We start from the raw sequence: 22,189 nt of genomic DNA on the forward strand, positions 1-22,189 counted from the left end.
CCCAACTACTGCCTTGGATGTGTCATTGGCCTTGCGGATACGTTCATCTGGGCCTTCTTCCCTGCCCTTTTCTCCGGCAAGCTCTCCGATCCTTATAGCCAGACCTGTATTCCCAAAAAGAACTTCGTGCACTGGTACGAGGAGGTGATGCTGCCCGCCATACAAGCTGTTGTCGATGACAATAACATACTCCAGTATATCCCAAAGACACATGCCATCGCGTCTTCGGACTGCAGTGCGCCCCGGGAAGCGTTAGTAGCTCTGGCGGTGGCGGAGGAAGAGGAGGCCGATATGGAAGAAGAACTGGATGGGTTTACCGGAGCGAAAAGACGAGACGGTCCGGCCGCACAGCCAGGGTCACGACGCAAGCACTTCTACGTCACGCTTCAGTCCCGCTACCTCGCAGCTTTATGGGAGGAGATACATTCCAGGGCTGCTCTCTGGCCTGAATATGCAGGGTTGCGACTCTACATGGCTGCTAAGAACACCAAACTGACATGGATGCGGCCCACGTTCGAGTCGGCACTCGCGGAGTGGCAGCACCACTGGAATTCTGCGGTTGACGAGGCGTACATTGATCCGGAAGTCACTTACATTGACATCGGCCGCCAGATGACCCCGGCCGATACAGGACCACATGGGCGCGTGCTTATCTGGCGCCGTTGCTGCATGGATAGGCTCTGGCGTCGCCGGCTACAGTGGAGCCGGATCCAAAATCGGCTGTATCATCGTGAGGAAGACGCTTGCAAGGACGAATCGGGCAAACGTCAGGCTCCGCCAATCCGCAGGACGACCTATCCGTTTGTTACTCTTCGTGATGCGAGAGATATGACCATCACTCCTAGTTCATCAAGCTGGGAGCTTCGAAATGGTCTCGTGTATAGCCAGTTCTACAACCTCATCAAAGTTCCCTTCGACGCAGCTAAGCAGTACCCATTCCAGAACCGCCATACCGAGAGCATGGCGCTAGATCCATCGTACCTCAGAGACCAACGTAACTCCACACGAGGGGCACATGCGCACCAGTCCCGAGTACAATGTGCCTACCGTCTGAGCAAGCTCCGTATTCATCGCAACGTTCCCGCTGTCGACCAGAATGAGGATGATGATGGTGATGAGATACAACATGAGGGATCAACACATCATCTTTTCACATATGGTATACGTGCAGAGGATAGGGTATCATTGGCCCTTCTACGGCGCATCACTGGTCTGTTCTCATCTAGCCCCTCGCAAGATAGGTCAGGCGATGATGAAGATGAAGAGAGGGACCATCCATTCTTCTCCGTTTCTTCTCAAACGATGGCCCGTTTTCTCCGTGCTAGCGTCAATCGATATTGTTTTCTCTTCGAGTATGTAAAATCGCAGACCGGCTTGAAATATTCACTTCCCGAGACTGTTGTCATGGCAGCAGCGCTTCGTGGACTTCGTTTCAGCTACGATTGCTCCCTCATCGCGAAAGAATCGGTACTCTGGGGAGATAAATGGACGTCGACGCAGCGTGTTAGGGTTGAGGGTGGAGAGGCACGGATCACCAAGGTAGAGCGAGAAGGGCTAGGTCTGAACAAGACGTCTACATCGCACGGCTTTGGTTGGTGGCTACCAGGGAAGTTTGACTGGAGTACCTGGCGGTTTGCTTCCGATGTTGGCGATCGACTCGCCGTAGGCAACGACCTCCTACGTCAGGATTACAAGCGTCAATGGAGAGTCCTCAAGGATATTCGAGATGTCCACGTTCGTATGTGGCAAGCCCAGAGTTGGTTAGGGCGATATCGAGTGCAGGACGACGCGGTGGCAAAGAGACTGTGGCTCGAATACCTACACTCCACAGTCATCGAACTCTTTCAGCGGGATGTCTGGCGTGTGGCCTTGAAGAGTGTCAGCTGGAAGACGGGCTCCGATGTGACGGACGAAGCGTCGATGAAATATCCAGAGTCTAGCCCACCAAGCTTCTGCTACGATGGGCTATCGAACCTGTTCCACGACCGCCAACGTGATGTGAGCCACACGAGACCGCACCTTGTCGCTGGCAACAAAATACGGTCGACAAGCATGAAGGATCTCTTCGATGACCTATTCTCGCCGAGCTCTACCGGCACGGCTATGAAGCGTCGGAGAGGGTGGGCTTCGCTGCCGTATCGCATCGCGACTCGTCGAAGCATCGAGCTCGTGGAGATGGTGCTTGGGGCGGCGGCCGCAACACAGTGGTACGCACAGCTTAGGCGAATTGTGCTATTGACACATTGGATTCTGCCCTGGCCGTCAGACACAGAGCTTCTAACGACAACAAAAGAAAGTAGGGTTACCAATCTCAAACGCCGGCTTACTTGGGCCTCGGTTGTCCACATCACTCCATCTTCCAAGTCTACAGGGCACGTCGAGCCTGCTGTACCGACGCGAAAGGTCAACGACGCAGACCGTCAGGTCTCCACTCAAGACGATCTATCGCAACTACTATCGGAAGCATGCAGGCGTCGGTTCGGGGATAAAGGCTGGGCAAGTAGTGCAGACAATACAAAACCGTGCTACCACTGGTCCACTGGAGACTTGATCAGCAGCACGCGCGACTGTATTAGAATTGATACGCTTCGACTTGGCCGTGCTGTTGGGGCATATAATAGAGGTTGTATCTTTCCCGTAGTAGAGAACGGCCATCCGCCCCAATTACGGATGGTCACGCGTATTCGAGATAAAACCCTAGACGAGCTCAGCCAAGTTTTCAGCGAGCTACTGGAGGTTGGCAACGTTCATCCTAGCTCTCCAGGGGGGAGCATCACACCCGAAATTGGACAGTCTCGCGTATCATTTTCGCGTTCCGCGACATGGCAAGCTGAGCAAGAAGCTTCAAGAGGTCCAGCAGCACAGTCACGAGGATTCCATTATCTACAGCTGCTAGCTAGGAAACGTCCACGAACAGCGGAGGAGCGGGAAAGACTCCGGAGACATTTCCGGCGACGTGGCTGTGTACGAGTTGGTAAGGTTGTCGTCGGTACGGATTCGATCCATTCGGACGATACGGGTTCGAGCGCGCAGACAGAGGAGACGGACCAGTCGTGGAGACCACAGAAACGTTTGAGAAAGGCAGTCAGGGACCAGATGATAGTCAGGCTAGAGTAATGTAGCAATCAGTGAATATCAGTCAAAGCGGACAGAGGGCTTCTCCATGATAGATAGCGCAGTAGGTACCTTCCATCCTTATGGCGAAGGTAACACTAGTTTGAGCTGCACTGTCGAACTAGACGGGGGTGAGCGGCATGAATGTATGCAGAGCGTACATGATGGGGTGAGAACTATAGGTGCAGTACGATGTATTTTCTTGCGTAATTTTAAGGCTACCTTTGTAGCGCACACGTGCATAAAGTTATGATCGCAGCTGCCGACGGATAGAAAAAAAGCAAGTTGTTAGGTCCCAAAATCCGGACAAGGTTTATTGTTCAGGTGGAATAAGTGGCCGAGGCTTGACAGAAAATTGTGCAATTTTGGCCTGCACTATACCTGGACCGATTTTTCAAGACCGATATCATGCTCGACTCAGAAATTCTATAATGCGCGCTAATTAAAGAAAAGAACTCTACATAATACTAAATACTAGATAGCCTCAGTCAAAAGGATGCTTTACGGCAGTTGCAGTATAAAATACGCAGCGACTTGGAATGGGTGTATGGTATAGGGTAGTTAGCTGGTGTTGAAAAATGAGGCAGCATGGACCTTTATGATGAGACTTGGAAAAAAAACTACGTCGCGACTCTAGCATTATCATCACCACTCCAATATGTATTTTTTCACGTAAGATGCATCAATATTTATGTAGGTATGCTAAATAGTACAAGCCGAAAACATACTTCAGTACATTTCCCCACAGTATTTCATGCCACGACGAGTTCCTTCTTCTTCAAGCCGACTCAGCAATCTCTTTTTTGCGCCGGGACTGGATGCATCTTCCTTCAAGATAAAAGGCACAGCGATTTCCTCAATGAGGTTACAAAACCTATCAACCATTCAGCATTCATGTTGGGGGCTACATGATTGAAAAATACATACAAATTGAAATGGCGCTATTGAACCATGGGGCAACATGTAAAGGAACCCGGTAAGTAAAATAGCCCAAAGTAGTATGTATTAAAAGGCAATATTTAGGTATGTATTTTTCCAAAGTATGAATTATTATAAATCCAAATTACAGTGTTGCGATAAGTTTGAAGTTTGGTGATTTTTTTTTGATGTGGTTGTCGAGATTGAGATTGTGTTATGTGATTGGCCAGGCTGCATGGACCGTGCATTTCGGTACATTAGATTGAGGAGAGACAAGCAGCCATTTGGGGTAGGGGATAGTATGGGAATACCGATTTGCAGTAAGGTTACCAATCCAAGCCATAATACATTAAAAGCAGATCAACCAACATAGTTAAGTTTCCAGTTCAGAGGGATCCAATATATTTAAATCCAGTCAGATTTAGATCATATTATGAGTGTATTATATAGTATATTTAGCAAGGAATGTGGAAAAGTATAATATAGGCAAGAACCAACCAGCCAGTCCAACGAGTCAGATATAACCCGCATTCCAACCATTATCCCGACGTGAGATAGAATGCCACAGACAGGGGCCCAGTAACAGGGGGGAAGGCCAAGATTAAGTGCCATAACCGCAGATAGGAGGGCAGGTGCAGGGCCAGATAGATAGAGAGAGTGCCGTCGCAGAATACAGCAGTAAAAGCAATGGATAGAGGAGGGGCCAGGAGAGACATTTCATTAATAGTAATTAGTATAATACGTTAAGTAAGGGGGGAGGATAAGAACACCCAATAGATATAAGAGTGCAGTTAATAAAGGTAGGTTATTATATAGTATAGATAGAAGGTAATAAAAAAAAGGAAAAAGAGCAGAAGGAAGAAAAAGGTTTACATAGTAAATATTTAGCTAAAGGATATTTATTTAAATAATATATAGTAAGGCAAAATAGATATATAAGGCAGGTAGTTCCATAGCAAGGGAGAGTATATATAAAAGTAAATAAAAGATAGGATTAGACCATAAGGGTATATTTAAAATAGATATATAATACAAGTTTAAACAAGATACAAATCAATTTACCACCATACACGAATGATAGTTCAGGTTATAGTTGCCGCAAAACATGGGTAAGCCATAGCACGGAGAAATTAAGGTTTAAACCACAGCAACCGCAAAAGCAAGTTCATATTTACATATATACAAACCAACCCCGGGTACAACGGAACATTAACAAAGACCAAAACAAACCAGGAATCCATTTGCAGACCAAGATTTATCCACCAGCATATACATCAGTATAGGGATCAAAAGGAGAAAATAACAGCATATAGATACAGCCAGATTTGCATGTCGTTTTGACTGTCGTAAGCCTCCACCTTCGTACCTGGCCCCACATAACCCCCGCCGGATCTGAGGTACATGGAGTGACTTTGAGAATCACCAAAATCAACCCCGCCCATTTCATCATATATCTCATTTTATGAGTTCTCATGGATTCCCAACACCTCATCAGCCAAGCAGTCAACGCATATGATGATAATAGCTTCATCCGTGTCGATGATAGCCGCCGCGAGCAGCCCGCTGATAACACCTGCCGGCCAATACATGACCCTATTCTTGATCGTGGCTACAACTTCGAGGCCATGGTCGTTCCAACCCGGCCCTTTGAGATAACGGTCCTGCCCTCAGAGCCGCTGTTGCTTTTCCAGCAATTCGTGCCTATTTCCTTAGTAGAAAGCTGGGTCTGCTACACCAACAGCTGGGTCAGTCACCGGCTTGAGCAGCATGAAGATGGCACCCAAAGACTACATCCGCAATTGCGGCTGCTAGCTTGGAAGCCGACCTCTACTGCGGAAATCTACGTATGGCTTGCGACCTTGATGTATATGAGAATTCATAAGGAGCCAAACATCGAGGATTATTGGAAGGTTTCAAAACCTAAGGACATTCGCCCAGTTCATCCAGTAGTCAAATGGATGTCGTATAATCGCTTCCAATTACTATCTCGACATCTTCATATCTATGATCCTCTGACTCTCAGTATAGATGATATGGGCTTCTATGGCCGTACATTCAGTCGGGTTCATACATGGTCTGACCATATACAACATATATCTACCGTCTTCTATATACCGGGCACATCTATTGCTGTAGATGAGTGTATGATCCGTTTTCTAGGAGGATCTCTGGAGACAACAACTATCCCTTCCAAGCCAATCCCCACAGGCTTCAAAGTCTGGACTGTGGCTCAGCGAGGCTATTTTCTTCGGTGGATTTGGCATAGGCCGGGCCGGAAGTTCGGGCCTGTTGGGGTTAGGCCGACCTACCGGCGCCTGCCCTCACAGCTGCGGATGATGCGACAGCGCCGGCAGCTTCGAGAGAGAAACACGATCCATCTGAACCCGACTCAAGCTGTGGTTGTTGCCTTAGTTAATTTACTGCCGAAATCCACGTACCATGTATTTCTCGATAATTTGTTCTCTTCCTGCGATCTATTCCGGAGACTTCGGCAGCGTGGCCATGGAGCGACGGGTACAGCCCGCAAGAACTGTGGCATCTACAAGCCCCTTGTCAAGCTAAAGGCTATAGATAATACAGCTGCTGGCAGTCTCGAGTTTAATGTTGTTAAAGCTATTCCAACAGCCGATAACAAGGTCAACCAGATCGCTTGGAAAGACAATGCGCTTGTGTTATTTCTGACGACTGTGTTTAAGGGCAATGAAAGGCTTGACTGCATCAGGAAGAAACCGACAACAGACCAAATACAAGCACGACCAATACAGCGTTTTTTTGGTGACGACCCTGTTAAACAGGTTTCTATCCCATCTATTGCTGCTATCTATAACAACGAGATGAATGCCGTGGATCGAGGTGACCAAATGAGAGCTTATTGGGGCCTTGACCGTCGTGTGCGCCGAGGCGGCTGGAAAGCCCTGGCTTGGGACTTTCTCCTGGAAATTGCCCTTGTAAATAGCTTCATTTTGCAGCAGCGAGGGCAGCCGCAATGGAAGGCAGAGATTTCGCAAGGCAGTTGGCGGCAACGGCTTGTGAATGATCTTATGGAAGCGTATGCACCGAAGACGCAATCAAGAAAGAGATTTCGGACTGGAAACGAATTTACGCCTACATTACAGCACACTCGCGTTCGCAAAGGAAAATCTGAATGCCTTGCCTGTCAAGGCCTCCGGCTAGGTCAGCGTCGGTCTCGAAGATCAAGGGCAGCATTATCTGCGATTAGCGGTAACAGTCGAAGGGCGCCTCAGTCACGACATAGGTGTCAAGAATGTAATGTAGCTTTATGTAGACTTGGCAATTGCTGGGACCTTTGGCACAACCAAAGTTAGGTGGGGATAAATGTACCTTTGATTTAACGCATTTTTATTGGCTAGCCCCGCTGCTAGGTACGGAAGTGGAGGCTTACGACAGTCAAAGGGATAACCAGGTGGCCCGCTCGCTAATCATGCACCTTATTAAAAAACGCGAATGCACGCTCTTCCTCATGCGACGGCTCTGCGTATCTTTTATCGCTCTTCGTGAGCTCATACCGAGAATTTCACATCGCAGAGGCCGTTTTCGAGGCACTCGAGGCAGGATTTTTCATATCAAGGTCAGGGGCTAGGCTATCTAATATCGCCGCACAGCATATCTTGTTCACAGACTGAGGTATACAGCCAACCAACAGCCTCATTAACCCCGCTTCTATGCCACCTAGGCTGACGGGAGGCCAGAGCTTTCGAAAATGCCTCACTGAAACCCAGCAGCTCCGAGCCCGCCGTCCCCTCCACCATCCACATTGTCAGTGAAGAGCATCTTTCGACGCGGATCATACCATGGCTGACGCCGCCGAACTTGCGGGTATCGTTGGCACGTGGGTTGCCGTCGCGCTTGCAGTTATCGCTCTGGCTGGTGTCCTCCCTGTCTATCTTCTTTATCGAGCCTCAAATACTGAACGGAACATTGCCCTTAGTGATGTCGACGATCCGCATCATCTGTATATCTCTCCTGGTGTTGCGCTTTGGCGCGGGAAGCCTTTTTCCTGGACACTTGGGATCCCTGATTTCACGAATTCACCTTGCATCGAAGATCTGCGGCTCAAGTTTCACCGAAACGCTATTCAAAAAGAACACTCCCTTACTGGTTGGGTCAACCTGGCCAACCTCCTGCGCGCTTATGGCGCCCCAGGCCCCAGGACAGGAGCGCTTGAGTATAACAGGAGAGAGAGCTACCTTCCCGTCCATAGAGGTTGGTTGCTGCTAATAGGTATTAACGGCCGCTATACCCGCGACAAAGTCTATGGAGTTGCACGAGGACAGCCGATTGAGTCTGAAATGGTCGACTTTGGAAAACACCCGTCATCTATATCTGGATCAACTGGAATGTTAGGTCCCATGCCGAGTCGGCAAGGCGATTTAATCGACGCCAAAATCTGCTTTCGGTTACATTCGGCCAAGCAGTTGAAATCATTACATTCCGAGGATATTCATATCAAATTACAAGTTATGCTATTCTTGGGGCTCCTCCCTGGAAGAAAGGGAGCTTTATATGATTTGCGCAAGCCTACTATTGTGGCCAGAGGGGCTCATGGGTTACATGTCGTCCCCCAGACCAACTTGCCACAGTCCGGACCACCCGGGCCACCCGGACCACCCGAACAACCCAAGAAGGAGGCGCGTACGATTTGGAAACTGACCAGTTCTGATAGCGAAGAACTGGGGCCGGATAGGCGTCGGATATTGCATGATCTGAATGTTAAAGTGCCATACGTTTACAAGATTGCGACGGATCAAGACGAACGAGAATCGGAGAACTATAACGAATTGCGACCTTCATCTTCTGGAAGACATTCATTCTATTCCATTGAGGTGTCTCAACAGGGTAAACCGACAGCATGGATGTGCAAATCAGACCTATCCCGTTTACTAAACGCCTTTTTCGGCCTCCCTACGAGTCCCTATGGTTTCCTTTGTGGGCCTGGCTTATTTGACGAAGATGGGTTGTTTAGTCAACTTTTCCCCGAGACACTCAGTAAAATCATTGAGTGTGAGCTCCAGACTGTTGATCGTCTGAATTTATCGGACTCTGACCAGGAAGCACTTCGAGAGGCAATGCTTGATATTTGGAATGCCGATCCCGACGATAAATCTTGGAGTCGTGGACGCATGGCAGCATTTCACGAGCTCGCTAAACGGCTCTGTACCACGTGCAAAGCTGACAGTCCGACGTTACGCATATTAATGATTCTATATGCACTCGATCCAAGCTTCGCGGCACTGATCCGCAAACCATGCGAAAATAGCAAAGATGCTGTGGCGAGGTTGTCGCTGGATTTGGAAAAGAAGGTCGTCCGAACAACCGCAAGTACGGGCCTGTCTGCCAGGGAGTGGTACTTCGAGTTCTACAAAATCACTCATTCTAACCAACTCTATGGCACGGCGCTAGAAGTTGCCTTCCCTTATGTCAAAATGGCATGCTTGCTAGCAGAAGTTCGCATCGCCATGTGGAGAATGATGATTCCTGCGAAACACCTTTCCACGTTTTATAATGGACTAGATAGTATCGTACACATCACCTCCCGAACGGTCCCACCGAAGTCCATACCTCAGATTAATTACAACAGATATGCACGTTGATCAAGCAAGCGAGATCCTAGAAGACAATGATCGACCCTTTGTACGTCTGGCATGAAGAGGAAGGTGGCGGGGTTCAGCTTGCCGCTTCAGGTTATTTTGACTCTACCCCTGCTTTTCTCCAGAAAAACTCAATTGCAAGCTCCAACAAAAGTATGTAGGACAAGGCGGACACAGAAGGTGGTGGAAGAGGTTATGGGCTGCTTACCAACTCTTGATCCCCCCCCCCCCCTGGTTTCATTTTATACCACCCCGATATCGGCTCGCAGAATGTTCTGGTAGATAACGAAGGCTGTACTGTCACCGAACTCATTGGCTCAGACCTCACCCAGACAATGCCATGATTTGTAGAATATGTCAGATACCAGGATGGGTTACGCGCGATTGGGATCCTCTGATGCTCCCCAACCTAGCTTGTTTTAGTAAAGTCCCAGAGACGCAAAAGCGACACGACGCGTGGATGCGGATAAAACTGAATGGAAGATAAAGAGACCAATTTGTGTTTCTGCTTTACACCTTGACGGGAAACGATGCTTAGAACAAGGCAAATGTGAGCTAGATGTGTTATTTGCAGCTGAGACCTGTGGCTGAAAGCTTATCTTCACCCCATAACTTAGCTCAGAACAAGGCATTCAGTTTATCTGGTTCTCTGATGAACTGATTTCAGGTCCACTAGTTACACAATTCGTGAACCATACGCCTTTAGCAGAAGGCTTATCATCTTCACGGACGTCTTCTTCCAGCGATCACTTTGTAACCCCTATTACACTTTGGTCCGGTTTCTTTTTTAGAGACCAAGAGTCCTACCTCACCTAGATAGCCACAGTCCGTAGGGCGGCTTAACAAGAACAGGTTAATTTATCCCTCGGTAGTCAAAGCATTCTCTCCCCCCTTTTATAATCCATGTACTGTCAGTACCATAACCATAATGGCTAACTTGTCAGTCAGTTTCTTCTCGACCTTGCAACTGCCATTAATCGAAAGCAGCAAACGGGTGAAGCGAACTTCATGATATGGGGCCAAGCGCCTGACAGCTAGCAAAGCCATATATAACAATCCGATTTCCACTTTAATTCACATTTGCTTTTGGTCCATTTTTGTGTTTGTGAGGGCTGTCATTGTGTCTCCCGTTCTGCAATTCCAATTAATGCCACTTTGGATGGGACGGGCTAGCTCTGTGAGCGGCCACACCTTTAAGGCGCCGGGAAGGGTGGCCTATCGGAGCCGTTACACCCCTCTCACGCCTTCCTTCTATCCATCTATCTCCCCCACTTTTCAATTCTCCGTCACCTCTCCTCTAAATTCCTCAACGCGATTAGTGAAATTGCGTGAATCTAGCTTTTTTATCTCTACCAAGCTTGGATGAGATCCGAATCTCTTAGTTACCGAGGATGCCATGCAAGGTCTCACCAACGGTCCGACCCGCCATCGAAAAATGTGCCCGATGAGCCTTGGATCAGCCCAACTATCTTAATCATCATAATCCAACCAGTAATGAAAAAAACAGCCCAGCATTCCAATACCAGACGCTAGCGGGATAAGTTGGCCAGGAGACGCAAGGCTATAGACCCCCGCGATAGAGTTCCAATGGACAGAGAGTTCGACGGCCAGGACCACGGCCGTAATCAAAATTAATATCCATTGTCCTCGATCTATTTTCATCCCAATATCCCACATATCATCCATAGAGTCATCGAACGAATTTCTCCCATGGTAGAAAACTGTTTGATAGTCAGCGCTTATGCCATGTCCATCATGGTCATTTCAGCATGCCGGAAGGCAGGCAGGGTACCCTACGGAAGAGGAATTTTGCAGTGTAATAGACACCCAGCGGAACGGTCATCACCTTCAGCAGCGTTCGAAACCAGCCAAAGAGATTCACGCGAGCAAAGAAGAAGATATAATCATCCGCGCAGCTGACGCGGTGAAGTTTATCCATCCCAGCAAAGAGGAACCAGACCAAATAGCACTCGAAGCCGACAAACAGCCCGAGTGCGAACCGGTAACCCACGGGGTTGTCCTTGCGCCAACGCCGATCGACAGTCACCATCGATAGGTACGGAACGACGAGATAGATGACGATGGAAACTTCGACGGCGTAGAGTGTGCGGCGTACCGTTTCGCGCACCAAGATAACGAAGACCGACAGAGCGTACGCGATGAAGGCTGCGCGTACTTGGCTCATGAACCTGAAAGCGGGGCCATCCTCCAGAATGTCGTTGCGAACCACGTGGTACATCGTGCAGAGGTAAGTGATGAGCTGGAGGTAGAAACTGATGCGGATGCCCAGGCCGTAGAGGTCCGGGTTGCCGTCAATTCCACAGCTATCGCTGGCGCTGCCGGCGGTATCCATCTTAAGATCTTTTGATCTGAAGAATGGTAGAAGAGGGGACCGGAGGAGATGGGATGCCATTTACTTGTGGCAATAGAGCCTTGTCCTTCTTGCTGACCAGGTAATCTGATCTGACGTGGCCGCCTCATAATTACTGCATTGACAACGCAGCGCTGCATTTGGCCGCCAAGTCAGATGTTACCAATCCACTTCATATCTGTAGCTACCATTTATCCAGCAAGAAAGTACCGTTTTCTCTGACGACAGTGGACCTCTTCTCACGAAACTGCAAACCACCCTAACCAAGACGCTGCTTATGAGCTGCAGCCACAATAATGAACAGCTCCTCTCTATCGGCCTGCCACTTCGAAGGCAACGGTGATCTCTACGGGCTTGGCGTCCGCACCGGTCTTTACACTCAATGGGCAGCGACACTGATCACGACCGTCGCCGACCCGCACGCCGAGAACGTCGTCATGGTACTGAACATGCTGATCCAGACGGCCCTGCTGCTCGGACTTGTCATCCTCTCCGCGCGGCACGAGGCAAGCGTCTTGGACCCTGTCATCACCTTCTGGCTGCTATTCGGCGCCCTTTCCAACCTGACTGGCGATGGCGTCCACATTCTGGACCACCCCACGGGCTCTTACCGCTTGATTCTGTACGCGGCTGTAGCGATGTACTACATTTGGTTCTGGTTTACAGGATGGATGGGCATGCTGGATCCAGATTGTGATCCCACTGTCTTCTTTGGCAACGTCAACATCCGGGGGCGTTACTCCATCTTTGCGCAGGCCATGTCAATCCTGGGCCTGGTGGTGTGTATCACGCTTGCCATATGGCGCCCTCTTAGGGATAAGGTTCGAGGGCTAGAGGGGAGGAAGTGTCAAGATGACCGTGTTGAGGAAGAGCTGGGCGGCGACGCTGATGATCCACAGGACAATGCAAGGCAAAAGGAAGATGTTCCTGTGGTTGTTCCTGAGGCGATCGAGCTAGCTGGTGCGGAGGATCTCGCTCGCGAACGGGGGGGCGAGAATGAAAGTCCGACCCGCAGACCTGAGGGAGGAAACACCACCTCTACTGCTGAGCTTGATGAAGTACCGGTTATACGGGGCGGGTATAGCTGGCATGTTCCGTGGATTATGGATTCTGATCGGATGGATGACTTAGAGGTGATGCTGGATCGCTTTAGTTGGGAAGGGAAATGGGGCAATGTCAACCCTTACTTCCTTTGCCTGTCTGTCATGAATATTGCCCTATCCATTGCCGCGGTAGAGTATCTCATCAAGGCAAACAACATCGCAGGCGCAAACGACGTCGATAGTGTGGGACAGCTTATAGCCTTAGTCTCTGGGGCATTCTCTCTCATTTTCGGCTAGAATCAGTACCTAGGTCTCCAGCTGAATTGTACGCACGTTTTGGACGATGGTCTCTTGGGTCCCTTTCAGAAGTGAAAGGCGAACCGCTATCTCCGGGATGCAGGGAGGGCCGTCCTACATCCTATATTTGGTATAGCTCTGTTTACTACCAGGCTACCTCTTGCTTTTTATTCTATTACTATAAGTAGTTTTACTTAAGGTCCTACTTACTTGCTATTTTAAAGTAAATTACTAGTTTGAAGTTATTAAGGTAAAATAGGTTAAAATGAATTAACGTGTTTGATAAGCGAGCGACGCAGACAAGCGAGCGACGAACTTTTCTTACCCTTGATACTTTTAATCGCTTTAAAACCACAACAACCTATCTGATCAATTGAAACTATTCACTATGCTCTTCCCCAGATGCCTACTTACTACTGTACCAATTACCACGGGTAATGGACCCAATACAACTTTTGCGGCCCGTGCACCTTCCCCTTTTGGATCTTTAGGAGTTTAGGTCAATACAAGAATATTTGGTCCGTGCCCTCTCTCCAACTACCCAGGATCCCAGCGCTGATTCCCTGTCAACGCGAATAAAAAGCACCTTTCGTATGGCAAAGGGTGCGCCGGAAACTCAATTGTAATGAATGCAATTTGGGAGCTTTGGCGCCATGTCTCCTATTTCCATGGTCTCATGAGACCTCAAAACCCGATGCCGGCATCCATTCCACTTGGTGTCCTTCGTCAAAGCTTTTTTCGCCTGCATCATCCTCTTACTGACGGAATCGGTCACGAGACAAACAGGGCACCATGTCCGACGATGCAGTGTTTTCACGGGTCAATCTCTCCATTGACGTCCATGCTCGAGTGCTCATATGTTGCCACGACGTATGCCGCGTTGCCCTTTCTCCCAGCCCTGCTCAAGTCAGTCAGCATCTCCGAACGAAGCATAATATACCTGCTGCTGAGCGACGTCTGGTGACCGATCTTTTGAAGGCTCACACCTCACCACTACAGAACCCTTCCGAAGCTCCCGTACGACAAGATGGCTCATCCCCAGACCCGAACCTACACCTCGTCCACGGGTTTACGTGCAAGTTCTGCATTGAACGTACGGGCAGCTCCCAGGTCATGTCTCGTCACATAACTTCGGCGCACGAGAAGCAAAGACTCCAGCGAGGAGTGCGAAGGAACGCCATGTATGAACCCGTGTTCCTGCAAGCGTGGACTAAAAGTCCTTCGGGGGGACGTTACTGGATTGTCGAATATGGCGGGTCTATGACCAGACCAGTCGGAGGCAAGGAAGTTTACGACCATCTTGAAGATATTTTCGAGCGTGAGAGAGGCCGACAGAAAGGCTTTTCAGGTGGGGACTTGGCGAACGGGGCTGGTACTACTAGGAGCTCACAAACCACAACATTCACAGATCTCAGACCATGGCTGGAGAGAACCGGCTGGGAACGGACTTTTGGGGGGAATCGACCGAGAACTGCTAAAAAACCTAACTACCACGCCCTCTCCTGTGACTTCACACCGGGGCCTGATACTGAAAGAGAGTAGTAATCGATCTAGTGATGTTTATTCCGATGAATGGATGATAAGCTCGGCGGATGACGAACGCAAAATCACTGCTCTCCTTGCCGCCGTGGACATGTTAATGGACCGCTGCGAGCAAACGGCACGGACAACAAGCAGAAGTCTTCTATGTTGGTTGCGTAGTGTACGCCCTCACGGGTGCTATGCGAAGCCATTCACATTTGTGGGAAAGGCGGCAAGTAGAAGGAAATATATTCGTGTCCTCAAGCGCTTCGTCGCTTTGGTCTTTCGAGCTTATCGCCTACCTGACAACCATTCAGAAATGATCTTGCGGGCTAAATCATTTAGAATCCCATATAAAATAAAATGGCGCTATTGAAGTATGGGGGGCAAGCTCATTTAGCAAACAGAGGGGGCAAGCTCATTTGAACCCGCCGATTAAAATTGCCCAAAGTGGTATATATTGAAAGATAACAATTAAGTAAGTAATTACCCAAGCCATAAATAAGTTGCAAGCTAGATTGAAGCGTTGCGATAAGTTTGAAGTTTGGCCAATTTTTTTTGATGCGGTCGTTGAGATTGGGATTGTGTAATATGATTGGTTATGCTGCATGGACCGTGCATTGTAGTACATCAGATCATGGAGGGACAAGCAGCCATTTGGGGTAAGGTTATTAATCAAGGCAAGAGTATATCCAAGGTATATCAACCAAGAAATTCCAATTAAGATAGATTTAATATAAATCCGGTTATGGTTTAAACACCATAGCATTATATATTATATTTATTATAGAAAGAGGAAATATATAACGTAATTGCGGACGCGCTGTTGCGATCGGAGCCCCACTGAGAATGATCTACATGGTAATCCACAATGCTAAGATCCATAAGGCTGCAAGGACGGAAAAAGGACATTTGGTCAAACCAACGCTCGGGTCTCCTTCGAACATTCGACTGTCGGGAACACGTCCTGCAACCGTACAGCTAGCTACCGTCAAGCTGAGGTGGCAATGCATAATTGGGCTGGAAAATTGTATAATTGCTTTTAGTGTGGCCGCAGGTTTATGTATCAGGCAGCAATGGGCTGAGGAGACTTCGGCTACATTGGTTGAGAAAATGGCACCGCCATACACGAAGCAACTCGTTGGTATTCATAGTGAGGCGAGACAGGAAGCTCCATTACAACCAATACCCGCAATGCAGCAGGAGGCTTTTTTCTTTGAGAGCGAATCCATAAGACAGGTTCCTTCGTCAGGTCTTAACTATCTCCACGGAGCGGGCTGATCTGCCTATAACAACTTGTTGCTAACATGATTTGCGGGGGTAAAGCGTGTCGCCTCACAATTGAGGAAACATACGACAGCCAATGATTGCCTATTCGCTTCCCCTCACTGCCATGCCGCAATTGTCCTCTCGCACCACTGAGAGACTCGCCGAGCCGCTTTTGAGTTGCTCACGTTCATTTGCCGGTCTGTCACAAGTGCCACTGAATGCCCGATGACCTTGTGCTTCCATCGCTACGTGGTCAGCTGCCCGCCATCAAGCCCTTTATGGTTAGTCTGTGCTGAGGGGCTTTTGTAGCTGCAGCCGGTCAAGCAGGCTGTTTCAGGGGGTTTTAGCAGAGTCTGCATCAAAACCGAAAATGGCCGTAGACCAAGGCTGTTTTCTTTTTCCGCGCAGAAGGAATAAATTTTGTAATCCATCCCTTCAGCGGCCCTAACGCCCACTACACAGCAAAGCCATGCTTTCGGAACGGGCTAAATGGGAATGGAGCAATGCCACGAATGTGAGCGAGATGATCTGAACCGGGGCCATTTTTAGCTTCCGTCTTTTTCGGAGAACCAGCAGGCATATAGGCCGGGTTGAATTTTAATCATCTTATTATACACAAGGTCATCATGCGTGGCGTGCACGGGCCATGATTTTGTGTATCAGGACCCAATACCAAAGGGCACGAACCATCAAATCGTGTATCAGGACCTGATACACGGGGTAATTGGTACAGTAGGCTGGTGCCTCAGGCACGAAGGCCTGGAGGGTCGTGGGTTCGAACCCCGTTAGAGGAACACTTCAATTTTATACCTTAAAGCGGGATTTTAAAAGAATTCTTAAACATCTAAATCAAGCTTTAATCTTATAAAATTAAAAACATATCTTAATTAGGATAAAATATATAAACTACAAACTTCTCTAGTTATATACACTACCGCACCAACTCATGAAATTCGGTAGCGCCTGTGGGTACAGACTAGCCTGATACTAGCTCTCTAATTGGTCAGGATGTAAATTAAGATCTGACATCTTGTTAAATAGCCTTATTGGTCAAATGAAGGAAATGGCTCAAACTAGCGTGTATCCACAGGCGCTACCGAATTTCATGAGTTGGTGCGGTACTTATTAAGTTGTTGAGAAAAAGCTTATTAGCACTGTGTACCCTTTTATATCTAGCTTATTAATTTATTTAAAAATATTAAAAAAATCTATATATAAAATTTAAGTGTACTAAGCTTAAAAAGTATATTTTTATAAGTTAAATAATTTTATATCTGGTGCTTAGTTATCTAGGGTAGACTGTTTTTATATGTACAGTAGAGTGTTCCACTTGCTTGTCTGTTCCACTCGCTTATCATGTACGTTATTAATTTTAGGATTGTTGATTGGGTAAGAAACAGATATCCCTGCAAGAGACAAACTCTAAATACATCGGTTGGGCAGACTGCAAAGAGAATACAGGAATAGGGCTTCTGTCTGTGGCATTCTATCTCGCATTGGGATAATGGTTGGAATGCGGGTTATATCTGGCTTGCTGGACTGGCTGGTCTATTCTTGCCTGGCTAATGGGATTACTTTTACTAAAAAAACTTTTTTTTTCATATTTTTAGCTGTTTTATTTAAGGTGTAGATTACTATAGTGTAAGCTATTTTTCGCTGTACAGTGCAGTGCGTCGCTCGCTTACCAATCACGTTAGTGTTACGATTCGTGCCCGTAACAGCGCTGTAAGGCTTCTATAAGCAGCTGTATGCACCACTGTAATTGCTAAAATAGCAGTTATTAGCCAATCTTTGCCTCATGGAGTAATGGTTAGGTGCAGCCGTTGAACCACAGGGCAAAAGATCGGGCCATAATCGCAATGCAAGCAAACATGCGTGTACTACAGCTGCCTTATAGATGTTGAACAGGTGCTGGAACCTCACGTGCAAGCAGGGATACTTTAAGATTACAGCCGAAATGGTAAACCCTCTAAGGGGTAGATTTCAACAGAACACAACATGAATACACCAATTCACATCAATGAACCGAATACACGTAATGTCTGACAGTTTCTAATGTATTAATTGATGCTTGCGAGAAGGGAACCCTTTAGTGATTCAGCGCTAATTTAGAGCAGTACTTGTACGGGCGTGCGCCAAACACTATTTCTCGTCCCGATGACTGCATTGGATTAGTAATTATCAATATCGTTAGTGTCTTGGCATGTCCGAGGTGTTTGCTGTACTTCCGCGGACCCGCACGTTCTATAGTGGGGTTCATTATTGCTGGATTAGTGATAGCGCCTCGATAAAAGAAACATGAATTTTGTGGGTCCGGGGATTGTTAGATTGGCGGCTGGGAATGGGCTCCACTTCCCTTATTGCAATATTATTCTTGTATCCAAAAGAGGGGTGAAACCCCTCTTTGACAGACTGATCAAAGAATCAAGTCGACGATTAATAACATCACAACATTCTGGTCCACACTTGGATACACTCACCCCATCGTATTCATGCGTATCTAACAAATCGTAAAGGGGGCACCTATTTATGCCGGGTACCGTAGTAACCCTATTCGTTCCGAGCTCGTCCAGAACTGACGAAAGCATAATTACAAAGTGTTCTATCATCCCCATCTACCGAGTAGGTGTCATCTCTGTTGCTGTTATTGCTAAGCAGCGGTAGATGGTGAAGAAACTCTTCCGAGTCGAGTCGAGTTGTGCACTGAACAATGTCAATTAAAATGGGGCAAGAACGGACCCACCCTGTGAGCTAGGCTACATGGAGAAAGAATGTCATCAAGCGGAACCAGGATATACACAGGGTTTTGAGATACACTAGGCCAAAAAGGTTGAAAATGTCATCACACGAGTTAGTTTCGTGACGGGAATAATAAGTTCAATACACAATATCATGCTGATTAATCTCATGTGTCAAGCATATTTGAAAAATAGCATCAACTTACATGGCTGTGCGGCATTCGATACATTTCTGTCCTCAATGGACAACCATCGTTGCCCATATGCTTACCAACCATTAATTTAAAGACTTCCTGTAACCTGGCTCAGTTCCACGTATATATGAGAGAGCAGTATCTTGAAATGCCAGCTGAAGTTGTACTCTATCTTCTTCATTCATTTACCGACATAAATCATCTACAATGAAGGCGCAAACTATCATCTCGGTATGCGCCACGCTCTTCGGCATCGTACGAGCTGGGCCAATTGACTCATGCGATGTCGTTCCGGCGACTCCTTCAGTCAAAGTTTCTTCCGGTACCGTCATCGGATCTTTGGTCGACGATGTTGAGTATTTTCGCGGCATACCCTATGCCAAACCACCGATTGGTCCTCTCCGGCTGAGGCCGCCAAAGCCCATTAAAGGTTTTGGCACGATTCAGGCCACCGGTGTTGGCCCTTCCTGTCCTCAATTCACAGTCTCAGAGTCTTCTCCAGTGTTCACCCACGTCGCAGGCTTATCAAACGTCATGGAAGCGATTGCTTTCGCTGGCGCATTAGGAAACGAAACCGAAGACTGCCTGACCGTCTCGGTCATGCGACCACAGAACACCAAGTCCCATGAGAAGCTCCCTATACTCTTGTGGATGCATGGCGGAGGCTTCCAGATGGGGAGTGCGCAGCCTTACAATGCCTCCGTGTTGATCCCCAAGGCAGTATCTCAGGGCAAGCCGTTCATCTTAGTGGGAGTCAACTACCGCCTTGGAGGCTTCGGCTTCCTAGGAGGGAAGGAGGTACTTGCCGATGGTGTGGCCAACCTGGGCCTGCTTGACCAGAGATTGGCCTTGGAATGGGTAGCGGACAATATTGCAGCCTTTGGCGGTGACCCAGACGCAGTCACGATTTGGGGCGAGAGCGCGGGCGCCATGAGTGTCTTCAGCCAGATGGCTCTTTACGACGGCAACAACAAGTACAAGGGTCGGCCGTTATTCAGGGGAGCTATCATGAACAGCGGCAGTCTGACCCCAGCGGCGCCAGTTGACGGCGTCAAGGCGCAGGAGATTTTTGATATAGTGGTCCGGGAAGCGGGTTGCGGTGCAGTCCCAGCAGGGTTCAAATCCACGACACTCCACGACACATTTGTGAATATGGCGTGGATATGGATGCTGACTAATAATTTCGATGTGGAATGGGTGGAAATGGATCCATTATGGAAATGGATCCATATTGTGGAATTCGTGGAATGGAAACCTACTTCGTCCAACAATGGTAATTAATGGGTCCCGCCCGCCCTCGGTGACGTCAATGTTTTTGTCATTGGTCCATTAAAATCCGCCGTTGCTTGACGCAAAGGCAACACACCCACCGACGTTCCTGTTTCTTGTTATGCTGGATATTCGTAGCCGAACCGATATACCTATAGACGCGCCTTGCCGTCTCTCTCCGTCAAGATCCAGCTTTTGTAGAGCTGAAAGAGCCGTTGATTGTCCTCTTCTGTTCGTTCTGGAACGGATGTGGTTGACTTGGTAGGATGGGGAGTGGCCATTTCGATTTGGGGTAGTAACGCGAGTAACAGTGAAGCCCCCAGAATGGACTCATTGTGTACGGAGGAAAATGGGGTGGCAAATCGATGTTGTGTTGTTGTGGGTGATAGAAAGTACTTAGGATATGCGGGATTTCACAAGGAAATCAAGGTATTTTCGAACCCCACCTAAAATATTCCACGATTTCCACATGTGGAACATGTGGAAGGGGCTTCGTGGCGTGGATATGGAAATGCTGAAGCCCACGTGGAATGGAATGGAATGGATATGGATCCACATTATGGATCCATATGTGGATTTCGTGGTATGGATTTGAACCCTGAGTCCCAGACAAGGAGAAACTAGACTGTCTTCGTGGACTTGATTACGAAACGTTTCTTAATGCCACAACCAAGGTTCCTAGCTATCTGGGATATCACGGGATCGCACTCAGCTATTACCCTCGACCTGACGGTCGTATCATTACCGCCAGCGCAGAGATATTGGCCCGGAAGAAGAAATATGCAGCTGTACCAATGATTATTGGCAATCAGGAGAACGAGGTTTGTGACCATCAAGTCGCATATACGTGCTTAATAAGCTAACACTCCCGCAGGGCACGATGTTTGGTATTTTCTCTTACAATCTCACCACCAAAGCCAACACGATCTCTTATCTGAACGACATCTTTTTCCGCAGCGCTACGAGGAAACAAGTCTCCGGCCTCGTTGACAAGTATCCCCGCTGCAGTGCCTGTGACACACTAAACGCCACGATCAGCGACACGTACCCAGAGTTTAGACGATTGGCCGCGATACTCGGAGACTATCAATTCATCCTCATGAGCCGAATCTTCCTGGACTATGCCCCTGAGTCTGTACCTGCGTGGTCGTATATCGCCTCTTATGCACAGGACACGCCTATTTTGGGAACGTGGCACACAGCGGACCTACCAAGGATGTTCTACAAGACGGATGAGGCCAGCAGCGGCATCCAGGATCGATATATCGCTTTTGTGAATTCTCTTGATCCCAATGATGGTTTAGCCGACGCTGCTGATGACGCCTTTACACGCTGGCCATCATGGCATGACAGCAGGCAGTTGATCGACTTCAGGGCCAATTCGACAGGACTGCTAGACGGCGATTTCCGAAGCAACAGTTTCAATTATATTCGCAAAAACCTGGAGTCTTTCCGTGTTTGATAGTCAGTTAAGGCGGCTTTTAGATGTCGATAGAGTTTAGAGCCCACTAGATATAACCGATAGAGGGTGTTTTCCGAAGCAGTTGTAATTATATTCGCGACGACGCGGGGGCTTTTAAGAAATTTACCATGATATTAACCCCTACCTCCCTACATATAAACCTGCCCTTATCATGTACTTATTATCTTAACTAACTAGAAGTACTATCCCTTTGACCCAAGTGTTATTCAACTGTGTTTATCCTCAACTTGTGTTTCTCCCACTGCGTTGTCTTGCGACCTGATCCAATCTATTACTAACCCGCCGAGCCAGCCTCGGTCCGCTAACATTCATAGTTTTTCCCCGAACGCCAAAACCTTCTTTTCTCAATTTGCCTTTTTCCCC

At 48.0% G+C, this 22,189-nt stretch overlaps 6 protein-coding genes across 6 annotated transcripts; 4 read left to right on the plus strand and 2 right to left on the minus strand.

The window, feature by feature from the left end:
• Nucleotides 1–7,844: 7,844 nt before the first annotated feature.
• FOXG_22060 (uncharacterized protein) lies at nt 7,845–9,968 on the plus strand (the record flags this gene model as incomplete). Its single annotated transcript, XM_018402442.1, has 1 exon — nt 7,845–9,968. One exon carries the CDS (start codon nt 7,845–7,847, stop codon nt 9,642–9,644), a length of 1,800 nt encoding a protein of 599 aa, XP_018255869.1. The 3' UTR covers nt 9,645–9,968.
• A 1,432-nt stretch (nt 9,969–11,400) lies between these two features.
• Nucleotides 11,401–11,994, minus strand: FOXG_15567 (uncharacterized protein; the record flags this gene model as incomplete). The annotated part of the gene is made up of 1 exon (XM_018395661.1): nt 11,401–11,994. The coding sequence occupies one exon, from the start codon at nt 11,992–11,994 to the stop codon at nt 11,401–11,403; it is 594 nt and encodes a 197-aa protein (XP_018255870.1).
• A 314-nt stretch (nt 11,995–12,308) lies between these two features.
• FOXG_15568 (uncharacterized protein) lies at nt 12,309–13,352 on the plus strand (the record flags this gene model as incomplete). Its single annotated transcript, XM_018395662.1, has 1 exon — nt 12,309–13,352. The coding sequence occupies one exon, from the start codon at nt 12,309–12,311 to the stop codon at nt 13,350–13,352; it is 1,044 nt and encodes a 347-aa protein (XP_018255871.1).
• Nucleotides 13,353–13,929: 577 nt separating this feature from the next.
• Nucleotides 13,930–15,106, plus strand: FOXG_22061 (uncharacterized protein). The gene is made up of 2 exons (XM_018402443.1): nt 13,930–14,700; nt 14,761–15,106. The coding sequence occupies exons 1-2, from the start codon at nt 14,145–14,147 to the stop codon at nt 14,892–14,894; spliced, it is 690 nt and encodes a 229-aa protein (XP_018255872.1). The 5' UTR covers nt 13,930–14,144; the 3' UTR covers nt 14,895–15,106.
• Nucleotides 14,960–15,085, minus strand: FOXG_22062 (uncharacterized protein; the record flags this gene model as incomplete). Its single annotated transcript, XM_018402444.1, has 1 exon — nt 14,960–15,085. One exon carries the CDS (start codon nt 15,083–15,085, stop codon nt 14,960–14,962), a length of 126 nt encoding a protein of 41 aa, XP_018255873.1.
• Nucleotides 15,107–19,281: 4,175 nt separating the features above from the next.
• Nucleotides 19,282–21,864, plus strand: FOXG_22063 (uncharacterized protein; the record flags this gene model as incomplete). The annotated part of the gene is made up of 3 exons (XM_018402445.1): nt 19,282–20,347; nt 20,953–21,164; nt 21,218–21,864. The coding sequence occupies 3 exons, from the start codon at nt 19,282–19,284 to the stop codon at nt 21,803–21,805; spliced, it is 1,866 nt and encodes a 621-aa protein (XP_018255874.1). The 3' UTR covers nt 21,806–21,864.
• Nucleotides 21,865–22,189: the final 325 nt, after the last annotated feature.

Source organism: Fusarium oxysporum, chromosome 15 (assembly GCF_000149955.1).
Source record: "Fusarium oxysporum f. sp. lycopersici 4287 chromosome 15, whole genome shotgun sequence".
NCBI lineage: Eukaryota > Fungi > Ascomycota > Sordariomycetes > Hypocreales > Nectriaceae > Fusarium > Fusarium oxysporum.

What these genes read in the sequence shown, in the direction of transcription:
- FOXG_22061 (XM_018402443.1), top strand. Translation starts at nt 14,145, where the DNA reads ATGTCCGACGATGCAGTGTTTTCACGGGTCAATCTCTCCATTGACGTC. An exon ending in CCGACAGAAAGGCTTTTCAG is followed by an intron (nt 14,701 to 14,760) that starts GTGGGGACTTGG and finishes CAACATTCACAG; the next exon opens with ATCTCAGACCATGGCTGGAG.